We start from the raw sequence: 20344 nt of genomic DNA on the forward strand, positions 1-20344 counted from the left end.
TTTGTTCATTGTTGAATGCTGTACAGTGACCTATAGTTGTTAATTGCTGTGTCATTTTGGTCTCTTGTGGAGAGTTGTCTCATTGGCAATCATACCATATCTTCTTTTTGTATAACTAATGTTTCGTTATGGGGGCATAAAAATCGATCTGCACTATGAAGTTTACCTTGAAAGAATGAGTAGCAGACATAAAAGATTCCTAACTTGTCAAAGAAACATTATCATATTATAGGAATGTATAATAACAAACCAAAATCATAATTCAACTATAGTTAGAAATTAATAATAATGACACAACACTGTATTAATATATCTTATTTTCTTTTAACATCCATAACCTTCATGAACACAATAAAATAAAATGTTTAGTTATTCCAGAAAATAAAATTGGAAGGGGGAGGGGTTGGATATATCAATAATATTTCAATATATTCATTTTTTTAAGTAAATTTAGAGCAACATTTAAGAATAATCTTTATTCAATTCTTTGGCAATTAGTACATAGCATATTATTGTATGAACATGCTTCATTTAAAACCCTCGGCTAAATAACATAGATATATACAGCATAGGACTCATCCACAAAACATAGAGATACACAGCATTGGAAGAATTCAAAAGAGGGCTGCCAATTTTATAACCAACTAAGAAACACAAGCATTTGTAACATGTTAAATTACCTTGAATGGTACAGCATCTGTGACTGAAGAGAATATTCAGGATAAGTGATGTTGCATGAAAAAGTCACAATACCTAATGTAATAATTAATTCCACAAAAGACAAACAAGAAATTCAAATTAAATTATTTTTTCCATAGATAAAACAAGGTACACAAAAGTATCTTTTTTAAAGACCTATTACAGATTGGAACACACTATCAATTTGTTGAAGGTGTCATTAATATAGTAGAAATAGAAGAAAACATTTGTGTATATAGACCTGTTGATATTTGTCAGCTATTTTTTGTGTGTTTGAGGTATATTCCCCACAAATCTTTTATTCATATGTTACATTTATATTGGTACTGTATACAGATGAGTTGTAAAATTCCTTTTAGAAAGTCACAGCTTGGTATTCATGCAGGAGTTTTTCTAGTCCAAGTCAGCTTTTCCCAGCCATTTAAAAAAAAAATTATCTCAAAATGGAGGTCCATAACTAGGTGCTCCAAAACTATCAATATCTTTGCTCATTTAATTATTGCTCTTCCAACTTATGGTATTAATTTTAAATCCTTGGATTTTTTTTAAATTTCGCTAAAAAAACATCCTTAAATTTCTCCAAAATTAATCTTTTAAAGATTCTTTAGGGCTTGGTCAGTGAATTAAGACACAACAGGACAACCTTGATGATTAAAAAATAAATAAAGAAGAAGGGTACATGACTATTAAGGACCAACAAGACATCAATAAATCAAACAGCTTGATAAGTTCCCTTACAAAACCCACAAAGGTGCTGTTATTCTCCCCCTTCCCCTACCCCTTCCATTTTTTTCTGGAATAACTCTAAAAGGGCACATTGTATTACATTTCATTAAAATTTGTGGCACATTGACAATATAAAGAGTATAAACAAGTTCACTGGAGCTTCCTGTATATATGTGATAGCTGTCTTTGGTAAAATGTTTATTTGCTCTCAGCATGTCCATTGGCTGTTCCTAGTATGCTTTCTAGGGAAGACCTGAAAAAATGAATACAGCACATTGTAATAGTAAATTAACTTAAGTGATATGTTTTTAGAATGCACAAAACCTTATATAATAAACTGAGAAAAACATATCAATTTTGTCATTCTGTTCTCCAATAAAGCATTTTTTTGGTCCGAGATCTGGAAAATCTCCCCTTTTTTTATGAATAAAACCCTGTAACTTGGTAACGTAAAATCTAAAAAAAAAAATATAAAAAAAGGCAAGGGAGCTCATTTTAATAAATATAAACAATTCACAAAAATTTCTTGCAAGTTGGTGAAAGCATTCTTGAGTTATTGTCGGAAAACTGGAAAATGAATTTTCTCCTCAATCCTTGAAAATTTGTACCAAACAAATAAATGAATCCACAAGAGTTTCTCTACTATTTTGAGAATCTTAGCAATTCATGGACTTATTTTTATCTTACAATGCAATTGTGGTCAAATTTTCTTCTTCTAAATTTAAAGATTTCCAGGCTTCAGCTATTTGTTTCTCTTTTGCTTTGAATTTTAAAGAAAAATTACCTGGCTTCAATTATAAGTTTCTCTTTTGCTTTGAAGTTTACAGATTAGTTACCTGGCTTCAGCTATTTGCTGCCTGACTCTTTCTTTCTGAGCCTGTGTAGTAGCTTTTATTTCTGATGATTCCAAGTCTGATATAGTTGCTCTGTAGCCGGTAATGTTGTGTAGTATTACAATATGTTTATCACCTGAACTAACTAGATATTTGTTAGAGAGATCAAAGGAAAGTTCTGTTATAAAACCTGTAAAATATAAACAAATTACTTATTTTAAGTTTGTTGAAAACTATCATATTCAAAGATGGGCGACACTATTTAATCAGTTCCAGTTTATATTTGTGCTTCTAATATACTAGTTACTTTTACTTTCAAATAGTCTTTCTGTAATACACTGTATAGAGGTTTATTTTCAAGACTTTCATTGAATAAGGTATACAAAATATTTTAGAGATTATTATTTTGGCATATTCAAAACTTTTATCAATACCTTTTCATGTACAATTTTAAATTGGCTAAATTAAATTTTGCGACTTTTTTTTCCAAGAAAATAATCGAAAATTAACACCTCATGAAAATAACCTGTTATACAGGTACGAGAAGGACGATTAGCCCATTCTAAGATCCTAAATCATTTTTCAAAATCCTGAAACTTTACATAATCAATAATATTCATGATCAAATATGAACTTCAAATAAATTCAATTGATACAAACTTAACATAAAATGTTCACAGCATCTAAATAATTTTGTTTGCTTATTTAAACCTACCATCATGTATATTTTTCAAGACCTCTTCCTCTTCCCCTGAGACAGCATTATAAAAACCAATAGAGTTATCTCCCCCTACAGCTATGCTCCTCCCATCAGGAGAGAGTGTTATATGACTAGGTATTTCACAATGAATACTGCCAGTCGTCAATAAATACGGGTCCTGTGATAATTCATATCGAACTGAAATAAAATAATATAATTATCTCCCCTTGTAGTTAAGAGACAGCATTACAAAAACCAATAGAGTTATCTCCCCCTACAACTATACTTCTCCCACCAGGAGAAAGAGATATATGACTAGGAATCTCACAATGTATACTGCCTGTCGTGAATAAATAGGGATCCTGTGATAATTCATATTGAACTGAAAATAAAATAATATATAATAATCTCCTCTTGTAGCTAAGAGACAGCACTACAAAAACGAATAGAGTTATCTCCCCCTTCAACTATACTCCTCCAAACAGGAAAAAGAGATACATGACTAGTAATTTCACAATGTATACTGCCGGTCGTGAATAAATAGGGATCCTGTGATAATTCATATTGAACTGAAAATAAAATAATATAATTATCTCCCCTTGTAGCTAAGAGACAGCATTATAAAACCAAGAGTTGTCTCCCCCTACAGCTATGCTCCTCCCATCAGGAGAAAGAGCTACATGACTAGGAATTTCACAATGTATACTGCGGCTCGTGAATAAATAGGGATCCTGTGATAATTCATATTGAACTGAAAATAAAATAATATAATTATCTCCCCTTGTAGCTAAGAGACAGCATTATAAAACCAAGAGTTGTCTCCCCCTACAGCTATGCTCCTCCCATCAGGAGAAAGAGCTACATGACTAGGAATTTCACAATGTATACTGCGGGTCATGAATAAATAGGGATCCTGTGATAATTCATATTGAACTGAAAATAAAATAATATAATTATCTCCCCTTGTAGCTAAGAGACAGCATTATGAAACCAAGAGTTATCTCCACCTACTGCTATACTTCTCCCATCAGTAGAGAGAGATATATGACTAGAAATTTCACAATGTATACTGCAGGTTGTCAATAAATAGGGGTCCTGTGATAATTCATACCGAATTGAAAATAAAATAACATAATTATCTCCCTTTATAGCTACATACAAAAATTGTGGTAAACTTAAAGTCATAAGAAACCTCAAATAAAAAAAATAATGCATATATTTTTTTTAACTCAATCGATAGTTTTCATTATAAAACTTATGTACATATACTTTTTTCTAAAGAAAATTCTTTAATTTATTCATATTTAGAAGAAGTTTACTTTATTTGAATTGCTTCCTTCCAGCAAGCAATTCCCCCGACATATTTTCTGTATGCAAGGTGACCTCAGTGTGACCCATCTCGTAAAAATCCGGTGACCACAATACGCATGGATGTCCTAAAAATAAACTATTATCTGAATTTACATGTTAAACACATGCTCAATTTCCATGCTTTTTTGTTTATTTTTCGTCAATTGTTGACAAGCAGGTGACAATCGTTAAACTTCGGATTCAAAACACGAACTTTAATTACCTGCCATATTTTCACAACAACACAACACTGACCGATTGAAAACAAAATTGACGATTATACGAAATTTACACAAAAAAAAATGATAAATTCGAGCACAGAAGACTAAGTTTTATGATGTTTGTATGCATGGGTTCAAGAATTGGAAGAACATTATTTTTCACCGGTCACTCGTTTCTTATGACTTTAAATTGAAAGTAATCAGCATTTTAACCAATAATTTGGTACTGACATGACAGAATTTCAAAATATATTCACTTTGAAATTCCTCAATACATAAAAATAGGTTCATAAATATGATTTAAAGATACAGCATTTTTTAGGGGGAAAAGGTCTCTAGATTTTTCTTATGAAATGTATTTGAAGAAATAAATATAGGGAGTTTTAATAGGAAGTATTTAAGACAGAGCCGAAGGTTTATTGAAAACATGTGAAGGTAATCCCAAATCAAACCAAAGTGCTTACTATTTGTATCCCAGTATTTCCATGTGCCATCTTTAGAAACTGAAGCCATCCTGAAACAAAAACACAGCAACATTACCTATGTTTCAATTTCGTTTAAATTTCTTAATCCTGACAGTGACTTTTAGCTGAATAGATTGTAGTTATCGTATAAACACTGAAACAGGAAAAGACTTGCTAAAGCCTATTATACTCATTTGCAAGGTGTCCAGTATCAAGTTTTCCCCAAACTTGTAAAGTATTTATGGACTGATAATTTGAATGTTAATATAATCTTCAGATAGAGTAAAGTTAAAACCTTATTGTTCTTACACTTTAGAGTTACTACACTAGAGTTTACTAAGCTAAATGCATTTTATTGTCTTCAATTATAATTTCACCTTTTAACTAAATTAAGATGCTCTCACTTGCATAAATGTAATAAAGGGACATAACTCAAGAAATGAAGAATGAAGATTGACAGTGAAACAATTGAATTTCAAACTTGGATCTGTGTTTTATGGTTATAAAGCATTGTGAATAAGTTTCATAACATTTGTTTGAAGTATACTAAAGTAAGAGAACAGAAACTAGTATTGTTATGTTCACTGTACTTATGTATAGATGAACAGATGGACAAATGTATCACTTAAAACCGCCCGCGACAGGGGGCATAAAAATCAAGAACCATATAGGCCAAAAAAAAAAATACAACCATGTGAATTAATTCTTACCGACTTGAGTCACTATTAAAAGAGAAACAGTTTACACCAGATGAATGGCCTTTCAATTCAAAAGCACGTTTAACATCTTTGAAGCCTCCTCCTTTGTCAAATATGACCTCCCAAACTTTTACATCTGGTGTAAAACCTAAAACAAACAAAACACATTTGTCACAATGTATACATGTTTATTCTGGTACAATATAATTCATATATATATTTTTTGGTTTCATTTTGTTTAATCATTCAGCTTATCATTTGCAAAATTTTAGCTATCATGAACCACTATGATCCTATGTCATAAGATCTGGACTAATTCTTTTAAAACTAGAAGCTTTCAACAGACTGTATCCATCCTCCCCTTGATATATATGATTAATCACCTTTGCAGACCCTTCCTATAAGATTTATTGTTCATTTGTTCTCCTCCTATATTAGCATGAAATATTTGTTACTAAACTTTAAGAATTTAACAAGCAATCAATCATTTTTATTCCTTAAAAAATAGTTTCCTCCTAAATAATCAAGATTTAGAAATGTTAGAATTTTAACTCTATTTTTCTCTAAAACAAAATATTAACCTGGATTTTCTTTGCTTAATTTATCAAAATTTAGTTAAGATTAATTTTAGGTAAATATATGTATCTATCCACTGAAGTGGGAAAAAGTTCCAATGTTGATACAACCTTTTGCAATAGTAAATAACTGACAACTGAATTTCAAAGTCCTTCGACAAAAATTCCTGCACATATCTAATCTCTATTTATTTAATTACCTGAAGAAGCAACAAATCTTCCACAAGGTGACACAGCCGCATACACATTATTCATCTGATGAGTATCTAGTATAGACAATACTTCACCTAAAACAGTCAAAAACATCACAATATTAAATTCAGAAACAATGTGTGTATTTATCATTGTGAAGATGAGATTATGTTACTGGCAAAAATGTGAGATCTAATTAACAGTTTAAGGTGGTGCCAAACATTTTAATTTAAACTAATTTGGCTTGTTTAATTTTCATAAAATTTTGAACAAATATTGACTCTGACCATAAAAGTGGTTTATACCTAATTTTGTAGTAATGTATATGTACACATTTAACTTCTCTACTGTCAATTAACACAAAAAACTGAGTAAGAATGTATAGGAAAATTAAAGAAGTAACATACTGACTTAAAAATCTATGTAAAATGTTTGGTTAATTTTTCATTTGAAACCAAAATTAATCTAATAAAGAAGAAATAACTTGCCTTTTATAGACCAAACAATTAATGTAGTATCTCTGCTACATGTCATAATAAACCTGCCACTACTAGCAATACCTATCTGTATAATCTCGGCTGTATGTTTCTGTAAAATATTTAGACAGTTAGATGTATATGTAGTCAGTGGAGGCTGACAGATTATTTTCTTTAAAATTAAATTAATAAATAGGCATGGGGCCCTTCATATCTTGCGGTGCGGAGTGAAACAAGGCTCAGTGTTGAAGACTGTTCTTTGACCTATGATGGTTTACTTTTATAAATTGTGATTTGGATGGAGAGTTGTCTCATTGACATTCATACCAAATCTTTTGATATCAATATACTTAGTTCTACTTATTACAACTCACATTCCCCTTGTAACAGGTGTGCTTATAATAAAACAATAAATATTACATCAACAGATGAGATATGTTTTCAGTAATTAAAGAAGAATGTGTCCATAGAATACAGATGAACCACTCACACTGTAATTTTCTATGTTTAGTTGGACTGTTAAATTGGGGTCAAAACTCTAATTTGGCATTGAAATTAGAAAGATCATATCATAGGGAACATGTGTATTTAGTTTCAAGGTGATTGGACTTCAACTTCATCAAAAACTACCTCAACCAAAAACTTTAAGCTGAAACTTGCACTATCATTTTCTATGTTCAGTGGACTGTGAAGTGGGGTCAAAAATTTAATTTGGCATTACATCAGAAAGATCATATTATAGGGAACAAGTGTAATAAGTTTCAAGTTGATTGGACTTCAACTTCATCACAACTACCTTGACCAAAAACTTTTAACCTGATGCTGGACAGACAGATGAACGAGAGGATAGACGAATAGACCAGAAAACATAAAGCCCCTCTACTATTAAGGTGGGGCATTAAAACATAAAATGGAATAAAAATGAGGAGAATAGAAAGATTTGTTTACTTTAAGCTATCTCAATGCATTTATATTAACCCCAATACCTCTGACACATGCTTTTTTTTTTTTTTTTTATAAACCATAAATTTTTAACTAACTATATGCATTTGGCCTTCTCTTGTTTAATGACAAAACACAGTTATTCTTCTGAATCTATTCTTAGAGTGTGAGTATCTTACTTTTGGAAAGTCCAAAGCGGCAGTTATATTTCCTGGAGAGCCATCATCTTTTTTACCGATTCGTAAAATTCTAGCTGTATTTGCATTTCCTAGACATACAATAAAAGCCCTGAAAGAAAAGGTTTGCATACAAAAAAGTTGATAACCAATCATATTTATTATATGTATTGCTAAGTTTTGTTTAAAATGTTGAATATTTTCTATAAACAGCTATGTGTTGTATGAGAAAACTGATACAGGATTTCAATTCAAGTTTAAAATGTATACTTTGTGTTCATTTTTATTGTGTGTCTATCTGTGCACTTACTGCCAACCAACTTTTTTTTGTGTGACGTAATTTCTTAACAATTCATGTTGTTAATGTCTTTATATAATATCTAGCCTATTGGGTTTGACATGTTCTTGTAGAGGTCTATTCATGTTAGTGTTCTACTAACATAAGTTTTAGAATTGATCACTTTTGAAAATCAATTTCATAACATTTGGTTGAGGCAGTCTAAAGTTAGAGAAGTTCACAGAAACCAACTTTGGGATGTATGGATGGATGAGGGTAAAACTTAATGCTCCCTCCACTACAGCAGGGGACTAATCATCCATTTACAAATACTCACTTAGAATCTGGGGAAAACTTCACTCTGGTCCCATGATCAAGTTCTATATTTCCTCGAATAAATCTGTAAAATATATGTACATGCATTGAAATATTTAATGCTTAACACAAATTAGGAAACAGTCAAATGTCACATGATTTATTTATTGGTACATTTTGTTATTACATGTATTGAGAATATATTTTTAAGCTTTTAAATTCTAATAAAAGTGTCTTCCCTTACATGGAAATATATAACAATATTCCTAATATACTGAGGATTCATTAATAAAGTGATAAGTATTTTCATTGACAATGGAAAATGATGGTGAGGCAATTTGTTTTTAAAGTATGTAATCACAGGATTCAATCAGTTATTGGCAAATGGACTTTTATTATAGCACACCACCTTTATAAGGCACATCTATTTTCATCATGTTTAAGTTATAAAACAGTAAATTATGACTGTCTATAACTCACTTGTGCTCTTTCTTACTGAATTCCTTTGTACTCCAGAGCATAGCAGATCTATCTGAAATCATATAATCAAATTTAATCATTCAGAATCTAATCATCCTATTACATGTAGTCATGTATTAATAGATATTAGAAGATGTGGTAAGAGTGCCAATGAAACAATTATTCATCCAAGTCACAATTAATAAAAGTATTAAACATTTCTTTCCATATATATCTTTTTTGATGTTTGCTTTTTGTTCTTGTTTTGTGCTTTTGAACTGCTGTCTTAGGTTGGGGAGGATTGTGAGCTCAGATAGGGGTATGTTTGACCCTGCCATATTCTGCATGTGCCTGTCCCAAAGTTATCATTCGTTTTTGATGAATTGATCTAATAATTATTACTACTTAAACTCATCATTTTCAAACTACAAACATTTCATACAAGTCTAGAAACTTTTTAATTAAAAGTTGTGTATATTAAAAAATATAAATTAAAAAGAAGAATGTGTCCCCAGTACACAGATGCCTCATCCGCACTATCATTTTCTGTGTTCTGAGGACCGTGAAAATGGGGGAAAATCTCTAATTTGGCATAAAATTAAAAGATCATATCATAGGGAACATGAGTACTAAGTTTCAAGTTGATTGGACTTCAACTTCATCAAAATCTACCTGGACCAAAAACTTCAACCTGAAGCAGGACAAATGGACAGAAAAATGAATGGAGGGCTCATGATCATGAACCAGAAAACATAATGCCCATAAATGGTGCATACAAAAAATGAAAATAAGTGACATTTTGACTCAGCAGATCTAAACATGCTTAGGCTCACTTACTTGATATACATATATATATATATATATATATATATATCAATATCATCAAGCACTGAAATTGTTTCTTAATTAAAAGGTTGCATAATACAAATAACAAATTTCAGTTCAGATTTAAGGACATGAAGGACATAACAGTTAGTCATATTTGTATGGTGGTAAATAATGTCCCTTACAACATGTACAATAACCTCTCCGTACATGATTGACAAGTGTACATTTATAATATACAGTACAACCAGTGGAATACTCTGATAAATGGTATCCATAAAATGTATGTCTATAATGATGGCTCTCTTTGTCTATCAATATACCATATGTTGTTTGATTAATGCACAACACATCCACAAGGTATTTGTAGACTAACAATCAAATCACCAGTCAAGGGAACTGTTGATTGCCTTTCAGTGATAAATTTACCTTCAGCAGTTGAGATTAAATATTTTCCATTTGGACTGAAATCAAAATCAAGAACTGGGCTGCTATGTCCTCTAAGAATGGTAGCCAGCCATGCATGGCTAAATGGTACATGCTGTATTCTTTTGTGTCTTTGAGCTGGCTTTGACTTCTTTGTCTGCTTTTCAGTCTTGTTCACTTTCTTTTCTTCACTTTCTGTTTTCTGATCTGAAATCAACAAAAGTTAGTTCACATTATTGACCATTATCATGATTATTAGTTTTAAAAACACAATACTATTATGTTCCTTTCTATCCATTATATTAGATTACATATATACATTTAATACATAAGTTACTTTCGTATTGCATAATTTCATCATCCTGCTGTATACTTTAATGACATGAATGATGTGGCTGTATAAAATCTTTTCATAAAAGTAAAGGAATTAAAAGGGGCGAGAGAGCTTGGAGGAAAATACACTCATAAATTGAGGGAATTAAAAGTTGACTCAGTAACTGTGAGCATTCTCTTATTTTCATATTCTTAATGACAGTGTTGTTTTACTTAAGTTAATGATGCTATAAAAAAACAATACAACCTGTACTACCCCACACCAGGAAACACTTCAGTGGTAGTTTTAAGATACATATCTAATAAGCAAATTTGTTTTATAAAGAATTTGACCTAATTTTACACTACACTTCAAGTCACCTAGTCTTGACAGGAATCCGGGTTGGTTCGCCCTAGTACCTGTTCGAATGGAACCAGGGCGAACATGTAACCAGGGCAATTGGACTTGATACCATCAATGGCATCATCAGTCTTCATGATGAACTGTAAAATCTACAGGCCCAGAGCTCGATTTTTGAAATTTTTTAATTAAATTCTGTTGGCCTGTATACATGGTATATATGATATTTACAGGACCGAGAGCAATTTTACAAGCCTGAGCTGCCACTCAGCGTGAAGACTGCATCATGACAGTGACCACAGACTGGCACAGTATTAAAAAAAAAGTACCTGTAAACGACAACATAACATTTTGCCCTAATACAGTGACTGTGCAGCCGGACAGCAAATCCCTGATTTGTCCGTTAAAAACCCGGATTTATTATTCGAGAATCAAGTGGAGATAATTTAAGAGAACGTCGTCGACAGATGTCGCTGCGTAGAAAAATAATTCCCCGCGGAAGACGACCCGGTAAAAAATCATGGTTTTGTTAAATTATAAGAAACTAAACGTATCACGAGCGGTATGCATGATATGAGAAGTTTAACAAGTATTTAAAAGATATGAGAAGTCAAATAATTTCATAGTTGAATCGGAAATTCAAGTCATTTATTTTCAGCCTTCTGAACCGCCATTTTTCAACATCGACTGTCATTGATAAATATTCAACTCGGGACGAATTGACACAAACCCGTTTTACTTAGGGAAAATAAATATGAGAAGTTTATATTGATAAACTAGAGCATGGAGAACAGAACTTGGGTAGTCACATGCCGTTACCCTTCGTTGTTTACAAACGAGCACAATTTCAGTACACATCACAAATTGGTAAGGCCCTGCGGGGACTCCCTTCTTTTTTTGGTTGAAACTGCTCTGCTCTTGCCTAAAACACGACTAACTTGCCAGTAATGTCATTATGATAAGACAATCAACATGTCCTTTGAAATAAACAAAATCTGTTATTTTTTGCGTAATTTATTTCCCTTTTTCATGCCCCAGTACACAAAAATATAAAAAAATGTACAAAATTTGTTTTACTTTCTTATAAATCACACAAATATTATGAATTCTGTACATTAAACATGTAATAAAATGTACACAAACCTCCGAATAACATCCCTTTAGCAGTGCATTATTTTTTGGGAAGTCCAGGTGTAAATTATTGTGACACTTGTTAGGTTTTGTTCTAAATCAGTGAAAAAATGGCATGTTCAGTGTAAACATTCTGAGATCAGATATATCATAGATAAATTACAGAGGAAAACAGTTTGAACAGAGTCAGATCCTTATTTTGTAGCTTTCAGATGTAATTTCAAATGAATGCAGATAATATCTGCACTTCATAATATAATATTGCTTGTGTTAGTTCCCATTTCATCTTCTAGGTTCTAACAGTCATTCAATAATTGTTCCATAGATGATTGTTAAATCTGCACCCAGTTTACCTATTGGTAAATTAATCTCTTTTATAATGAATACTTAGTCTAGTTCATTCTATTATACATACATGTACCTTCATTTGATGATTGAGGATTTATATATCAGGTCAGAGACATATATACATGTGTATATATGTCTCTGATCAGGTCAACATGGTATTTTTTTTTAATTCTTCATTATTACACATATTTCAGTATTGATCAGTATTATATATAATGTTACCACAAACGGTTATTAAATATTTATCTATGTTTCTGATGGTACAATGTACATATTATTTGAGAACAGTATAGCAATATATATATATATATGTTCCTGATATAATACTATATGATATATATATGAATTATATTAAAAAAAAATCATATTCATTATATAATTATTTTTCACACCCCATGGCTCTAGCTGTTGAATGTTGTGATTGGGTTTTTCCCAATTTAAGTACATGGACTACATGCATTATTATCCCACTAAATTACATATACATGTAATTAGTGAGAAAGCTATTTTCAGTTTTACTTTATTCTAGAAAAATATAAAATTTACTTTATCTTAAATGTTAAACAGACATGACTCAAGATGACTGTATGGGTATCCATATTCTATGCTTAGATTAATATAATATCTCCCAAGCCCTATTAAGTTCTAACAGATTTTAAAAAAAATACTACTTTAAGAATTTATATTTTACAATATAATTAACCCCTTTTCTAAAATGAGACAGCACACAACAAAACACATGACAGTGTCACTATCAGGCCAAATCTAAATATATAGTTAAAATGAAAAAAAAACACTGTAGAGAACAAAGACCAATATAAAATGCAATATTTTTATGCCAGTGACTAGAAGTTGTTACATGTCAGTGTTCATCATTAATAGGCCTCACATAAATAATTACTTGCATGCGGCCTAGCCAAGATCAGATGTGCATTTTGTGTTTCACATGAAGTCAAAAATGAGTATCACCTCAGGGAAAAACTCTTTTAATATTTTGGTTCAAAAATGGTTTAAATTATGAAAAATTGCCATCGTTAGGCTAACACTGGAAGCATTTATATATTTTCATGCAGTTTTTGGAAGAAATATTTAATATTTTTATCAAATAAATGGTTTTTAAAAACTGTATAATTTTCTTTAATGGTTGCCTTTAAGACATGGTCACCAGTGTCAGATTTTTGGTCAATGACAAAGACAAGAAAATATGTTTAGAATTATTGAATATGAAACATTTTAATTGAAAAAAAATTGACAAGAACATGTTTAACTCACAGTTATTTCAAACAACAGTAGCTTTCTTTGATTATTAATCTTATCTGATAAAACTGTATCTAAACTTATCTATAAATAACAAAACTTCCAAAAAAACCCTTTCTTTCGGTGTACAGAACATTAAAATAACTTGATTCATATTCTTACAATAAGCAATCAAACTTAGCAATACAATTCATATGTTTTGTCTACGGACAAGACATTGTATTCATAATTAATGAAATGTGTTATTAAAACCTAATTTTGATATAGCTGAAAGTGTTCTCTTGAAAAAAAAACCACACATTTTATCAGGTTTATCTATCAAATGATGCTTAACTTTCAGAAAAATGAAAACAAACACATTTTGATAATGTCTACGGACAAGACATTTTATTGATATTCAATTAAATGCTTTCAATGATGATTGTTAAAGTTAATATTAAAAGTTACCAATTAAATTTTAATCTGTGTTTTTAAATTTTGGAAAATATAAAATTGTACCCATAATTCTTTATATATCTCAATAATTTATTGATTAAGCCAAAATGAAGACACATTCTTTTTACTGAAATCCATATATCTGAATGTTTAAAACAATCAAACTATTACCAAAACTCAATTTTGATATAGTTAAATGTGTTCTCTTGAAAAAATAACATGCATGTTACCTTTCAAATTAGGCTGAACTCAAGGAAATTGGATACAAATATATTGTGGTAATGTCTACGGACAAGACAATTTCAGTTGAAAAAAAAATCTGTTAGAACTAATTGTGACTATATTTATGTTGAAAATACTGAATTTTAATTTGAATAGATAACTTTCATCACCTATAAATAAGATTTTAGTTCAAATAATTGAATTTAATACTTGTTATGTACAAGTGTCTTGTCCGTAGACAATTCCCCGTCTGCTGTTAATACTGAAACGCAAAAGATAAAGTTAGAGAGAGAGAATTACTTTTTCTTCATTTGATTTAGTTAATCTTTTAAGGTATGCAGCAATTGGAATCAACAATATTGAAGTAAGATAAGGTATGGTTTTAATGACTAATAATCTGCCACTTTTTAAAATCCAATCCTGTGAAGTAATTTTACAAAAATTGAGTACACTTAAATTACCATTTATTTATCAAAAATAAGATATTTCTATGTTTAAACAACACATAGGACTAATTTAGACCCATAAAGCCAAGCAATATTGATAAAAAGACATGTCTACGGAAAATACTTTTACATTCTTTTATTATAGACATTTCGTTTAATTGGTAAACGTCTTAACGTCGTTTACCGCGGTAATTACGTAACTGTATATTCGACGTCGCTACTTAGCGACGTTATTGTATTCATACAAGTAGTTTAGATAAAGATTTCGTTCAATGAAGACGTTCTTCATCATTTCTTTAGAATATATGTCAAATTGGTGCCGTGACAAAAAAAACGATGAGTTCTAAACTCAAAGCTATTCGAGCTGGACATCGTGGTGCAGTCACAAAATTACTGAAGCGAGTGAGCGGAAATTTCGAGGAGTTATTAAAGGAATACGATGTCAATGAAATTATGTCAATCAGAGAAATGATACGGAAAAAGGAAACAGTTATCTCGGAACTCAACGACAAAATTGTGGAAAAAATTTCGGAAGAGGATATTCAAGAAGAGATAGAAGAAGCCGACAGGTATGAATTTGATATTCAAATTACTTTAACAAAATTAGCAAAAGTAGTCCGGGAAGCAGATAACACAACATCTATGAAACAACAACAATTAAACCCGCACCCCACAGAATTTACATTTTTAAACAACCAAATAAACCCGACTCCAGTAAGTTTCACGCCAGCAAATAATTCTTCATCTACATTTTCAAACTCCAGTATGTACCATAAGTTACCAAAGCTTACCCTACCCACGTTCGGAGAAAATATACTGGAATGGCAGCCATTTTGGGATTCCTTTTGTGCAGCAGTTCATGAAAATTTGTCCTTAAACGACGTTCAGAAGTTTAATTATTTAAGGTCTCAATTGTACGGAGAAGCAAGCCAGTGCATTTCAGGATTACAAATTACGAACACAAATTACGCTCAAGCCATACATGTATTGAAACAGAGATTTGGTCAACCCCACAAAATTGTGAATGCCTATATGCAAAGCCTTATTAATCTACCTAGTCCATCCGCGAATATTAGAGACATAAAGAACTTTTACGACAGTATGGAGAATTACATTCGAGGTCTTAAGGGAATGGGACAAACACATGAATCGTACGGGAGCCTTCTAGTACCAATTATCTTAAATAAAATTCCCGGAAACATCCGACAAAATATGGTACGCGTTAATGGAAATGATAGATGGAATTTACAGTTGCTACGTGACGCAATTCAGCATGAAATTACTATCCAAGAAGCAGGTCAGTCCGTAAGTTGTTATGAATCAGAATCAGAATATACATCTACGTCGGCATTGATAGTAAGTACAAAACGAAACTACGAATCAAATAACAGTAATTTAACCAGCAAACCCTGTATATATTGTAACGACATTCACGCTCCAACTACATGCATGACGGTAATAAATATTGATGACAGAAAGCGCACAGTTAAGGAGAAACATTTATGTTTTAATTGTTTAGGAAGACACAGAATTGCAAACTGCAAATCAATGAATACATGTAAAATTTGCGGTAAACGACATCACACAAGTATTTGCAATAAGGCGGAGCAATATACGCAAAACGAAACAAAAACAGAAACGGAAAATTATAATTCAGAAAAAATAGACAGCAATCTCTCAGTAGCAAGCATGCACTCATTAACGACATCAGTAAGACCTCAAGTACTTTTGAAAACCGTGATAGTAACAGTTTCGTCCGACAAAACCCATTTTAGTCAAGCAAACACCTTAATCGACGAAGGTGCACAGCGCAGTTTTATTACCAAGGATATGGCAGATAAATTAAACTTGAAACCCGTGAGAAATGAAGTTATAACAGTTTCCGGATTCGGTGAAACAAATACGAAGGTAAGACATCTTCAAGTGGCTACTGTTTATTTACGAGCCGAGACTAAAGAATTAATACCAATTAATGTACTTATCGTTCCAAAGATTGCTCACCCTATACAAACATATTCAAGAAATCAGTCATTTTTTCTGTACTTGAATGGATTAAATTTAGCACACCCTGTATCACATGACGAGGACTTCGAAGTCTCAATATTAATCGGCGCCGATTACTTTTGGGATATTGTAGAGGACAAAGTTATTCGAGGACCGGGACCAACCGCAGTGAAATCCAAAGTAGGCTACTTATTATCTGGCCCTATGCATCGAAATTCATCAGAACATTTCACTTCGTCATTTTCACCAATCATGAATATCATAACCCCGCACAGACATGAAGAACGTGAGAAAATCAAGACATCGGAGAACTTTACGACAAGCCGTATTCACTACATACCACCGACTGTTAATTCAGATATTTTACGAACAGATTTTACGAAGATTGAAAGCGCTTTCAACTATCGCTCAGTATCGTACATTTCGCCGGATCCGAGATCCAGAGCAATTTCAAGGAAGGAGGATATCACCTGAGAACTTTATGCACAAAGAGGACAATATGAACGCATCAACAAAACCAAATGGACTTTTTACTACACGGCCAATAGTTGAACTAGTCCCTCTTGAAATATGAACAGTAAACTCATTTTGAGGCCCCCAGAATGTTGTAAAATACTTTTACATTCTTTTATTATAGACATTTCGTTTAATTGGTAAACGTCTTAACGTCGTTTACCGCGGTAATTACGTAACTGTATATTCGACGTCGCTACTTAGCGACGTTATTGTATTCATACAAGTAGTTTAGATAAAGATTTCGTTCAATGAAGACGTTCTTCATCATTTCTTTAGAATATATGTCAAAACATGTGTCTACGGACAAGACATTCTGACATATTTTTGAAATTTTTCCTCTATTAATAGATGGTAGAAAAAAATGTTGGTAGTGTTTTCATATCTACAAAAGAACAGGAACTTAGCAATGCAACATTAATGTTATTATACTTCCAGTTTACTAGGGAATGCATGTCTACGGACAAGACATTTTTTCACTTTATTTGTGTATCCAACTTTGATGGCATATATCTCCAGCTAGGGTACTGCAATATTGATATATGAGGTAGTTTTTGATAATGTATATACTAGAAGAGAAAACTTAATACATAATAGCATAAATTTGATTTATTTTTCTCTTTTATCACTACACTGAGTAAGCTAAAAACAAAAGTACAAAATTTCATAACAAGCACATAGTGTCCAACTTTTTATCATAACTTTGTAACCACTGGAGATTTTTTGTTAAAACAACCAGTAAAAGAAAGATGAATAAATTGTCTATAACAGTGAACCAATAATGTAGTTCAAATTAAGTTCACTTAAAAACTATCAATTGATAAAAACAGCGAAATTTTAAATGAAACAATATAACGTGAAATTTTGCCCATTTTCAGCGTGTATTTTAGTGTTTTATTTTTAAACGGTAACACCTATACATGATATTTGATATTCATTGTGTAACCCTACATTCTCTTATCAGTTCAAAGATTTGTTACTTATTCAAAGGTTATCTTCTTGTCTTTACAAGCCTATAACATAGACCCACTATGAAATGCACATCTGATCTTGGCTAGGCCGATCATGGATAAACATATTTAGAATGGAAATAAACATTTAATAAGTTCACAGATATAACTGACATTGGGTCATAACTTAACAGAAATTCTATAAAAACATTACTCTAGAAAAGAATATATATAACAGTAAAAATGTACATTTTATGCCCATAATCTTTATAAAATATATTTCCATGTAGATCTACTAAGAAACAAGTATGTTTCTGCATCTGACCATGCTGACTGAATGCTGAATCAAAATGAATAATTTATGTGTATTCAAGAATAATTATAATTTATGATTCTTCTAAAAAGTATGCCATAAAATAATTATTTTCATATCAAAGTATATATGACAAAATAAAGGTTACACACATGCAATCAGGGAATATGCTGAAACATTCCCTCTTTAATGATGGAATTTTAACACAAACGCTTTGGGTAAGTATTTTTTTCTATTAATTTAATGGTCCATAACCCCTCACTTTATATAAAAAAAATAACCATATAGAAAACTTTTTTATATTTCTTCTGAAGCTGTAGTATAATATATTTTTTTAACTGAATAATGTGAATATGTAATAATATTTGCAATTTCCCCCGATTTCTAGATGATTATCAGATGTTTGTATGCAATATGTAATTAAATAGTGATTACCAAAGCAGACATATATTCTATTATACTTTCTCTCACTAGTTTGGGTCCTGATACCTGACAGGTGCCCTCATTCCAATGATGAATTGTAATATCCAAGGTATTTTTCATATTTACACATTTTGCTATCGCACACTGATAAATTTTTGAATATTTTACCCCAAAATCACTCTTTCACTTACTGAAATTGAGCGAAATGGTTATTTTCTCTCGTTTCTGATCAGCCGTCCCTTCAACGACTTTTCATTCGAGTTATCTCCCTTTGGCCGGTCGCCAGTTTTGAGCCTGTTGAATTGACACAATGCCGTTTTACCTGGCGAGTTTTTGTATCAAAAGGCATTTCATGTTCATAATATCGGGAGGTATCATCCCTATAAAGGAAAATACGTTACCATTCCGTGTGTCATTTCAATTTACATTTATTTACTGAGAAGTGTCACGGCCGCGGCACGTTTTTTCATCTTTCCGAGTCAAATAATCAATGAAATTCTATTTTTTCATTCTTAAATGTATAACGAAGTTAAAGTTTGAAACCTGCCGTATTTAATATTTAATTATGTATTTGGTTAAGCATGATAATTACACAAAATAGCTTTACGCCGTCGATTTCGTGGCGTCATTGCCGTTGCTAAAAAATGCCATTTTTTGAACTGAAAATCACGTGACCAGAATAATAAAATCGACGCCATTATGAGATTTGCTGTCCGGCTGGTGTATTGTTGATAGTTTTTAAGTCAGAATGATGCACTTGAATTGCTCTTATATCTTCTAAATGAGTATAAAGATTAGCTTTAATGGTAGAATTATTTTGATATTTATTTAAAAGGAAATTTATTTTTTTAAAGACATGAAAGATGTTCCCCTAACTTTAGCGCAAAAATAAAATTATACCATCTTCCTCCTTTTTGTCTGCACGTCTTCCGACACTGCATAAAAGAACGAATAATAGGACTACAGCTCCAACTGCAGCAGTAACTGCTAACGCCGGTACTGAGTTTTCTACAGAATCCGCCATGCTGATGAGTTGGAAAATAATTTTCGATATTCCTCTTACTTTTTCCTCTTTTGTGTGGATATCGCCGAAGATTTACGACCATTTCAATCTTAAAGATTTTAAAATACAAAACGATTTTTTAAAATTATTAAACACAATTTCACAAAAATTATATCCCGTTCATAATAAATATTATTCAATTCTCCTCTTAGAAATATATGAAATTTTAAAAAGATAATTGACATTTTTTTTATCTTAGAAATAGAGATTTA

At 31.4% G+C, this 20344-nt stretch overlaps 1 protein-coding gene across 1 annotated transcript; it reads right to left on the reverse strand.

Moving 5' to 3' along the window:
* Window positions 1-299: 299 nt before the first annotated feature.
* On the reverse strand, window positions 300-20167 carry LOC134680786 (transducin beta-like protein 2). The gene is made up of 12 exons (XM_063540017.1): window positions 19970-20167; window positions 10358-10561; window positions 9125-9176; window positions 8667-8729; window positions 8056-8164; window positions 6947-7046; window positions 6467-6553; window positions 5704-5839; window positions 4994-5043; window positions 2974-3156; window positions 2262-2448; window positions 300-1678 (listed from the first exon to the last, which is right to left on the reverse strand). Exons 1-12 carry the CDS (start codon window positions 20091-20093, stop codon window positions 1624-1626), a joined length of 1350 nt encoding a protein of 449 aa, XP_063396087.1. The 5' UTR covers window positions 20094-20167; the 3' UTR covers window positions 300-1623.
* Between the last annotated feature and the right edge of the window lie 177 nt (window positions 20168-20344).

Source organism: Mytilus trossulus, chromosome 8 (genome assembly GCF_036588685.1).
Source record: "Mytilus trossulus isolate FHL-02 chromosome 8, PNRI_Mtr1.1.1.hap1, whole genome shotgun sequence".
NCBI classification, from domain to species: Eukaryota; Metazoa; Mollusca; class Bivalvia; order Mytilida; family Mytilidae; genus Mytilus; species Mytilus trossulus.

Excerpts from the sequence above, each read along its gene's own strand:
- LOC134680786 (XM_063540017.1), bottom strand. The coding sequence starts at position 20,093 with ATGGCGGATTCTGTAGAAAACTCAGTACCGGCGTTAGCAGTTACTGCT. Across the intron at positions 9,177-10,357 it reads TTTAATCTCAACTGCTGAAG|ATAGATCTGCTATGCTCTGG; the intron begins GTAAATTTATCA and ends ATATGATTTCAG. Across the intron at positions 8,165-8,666 it reads AAGTTTTCCCCAGATTCTAA|GGCTTTTATTGTATGTCTAG; the intron begins GTGAGTATTTGT and ends CTTTTCTTTCAG.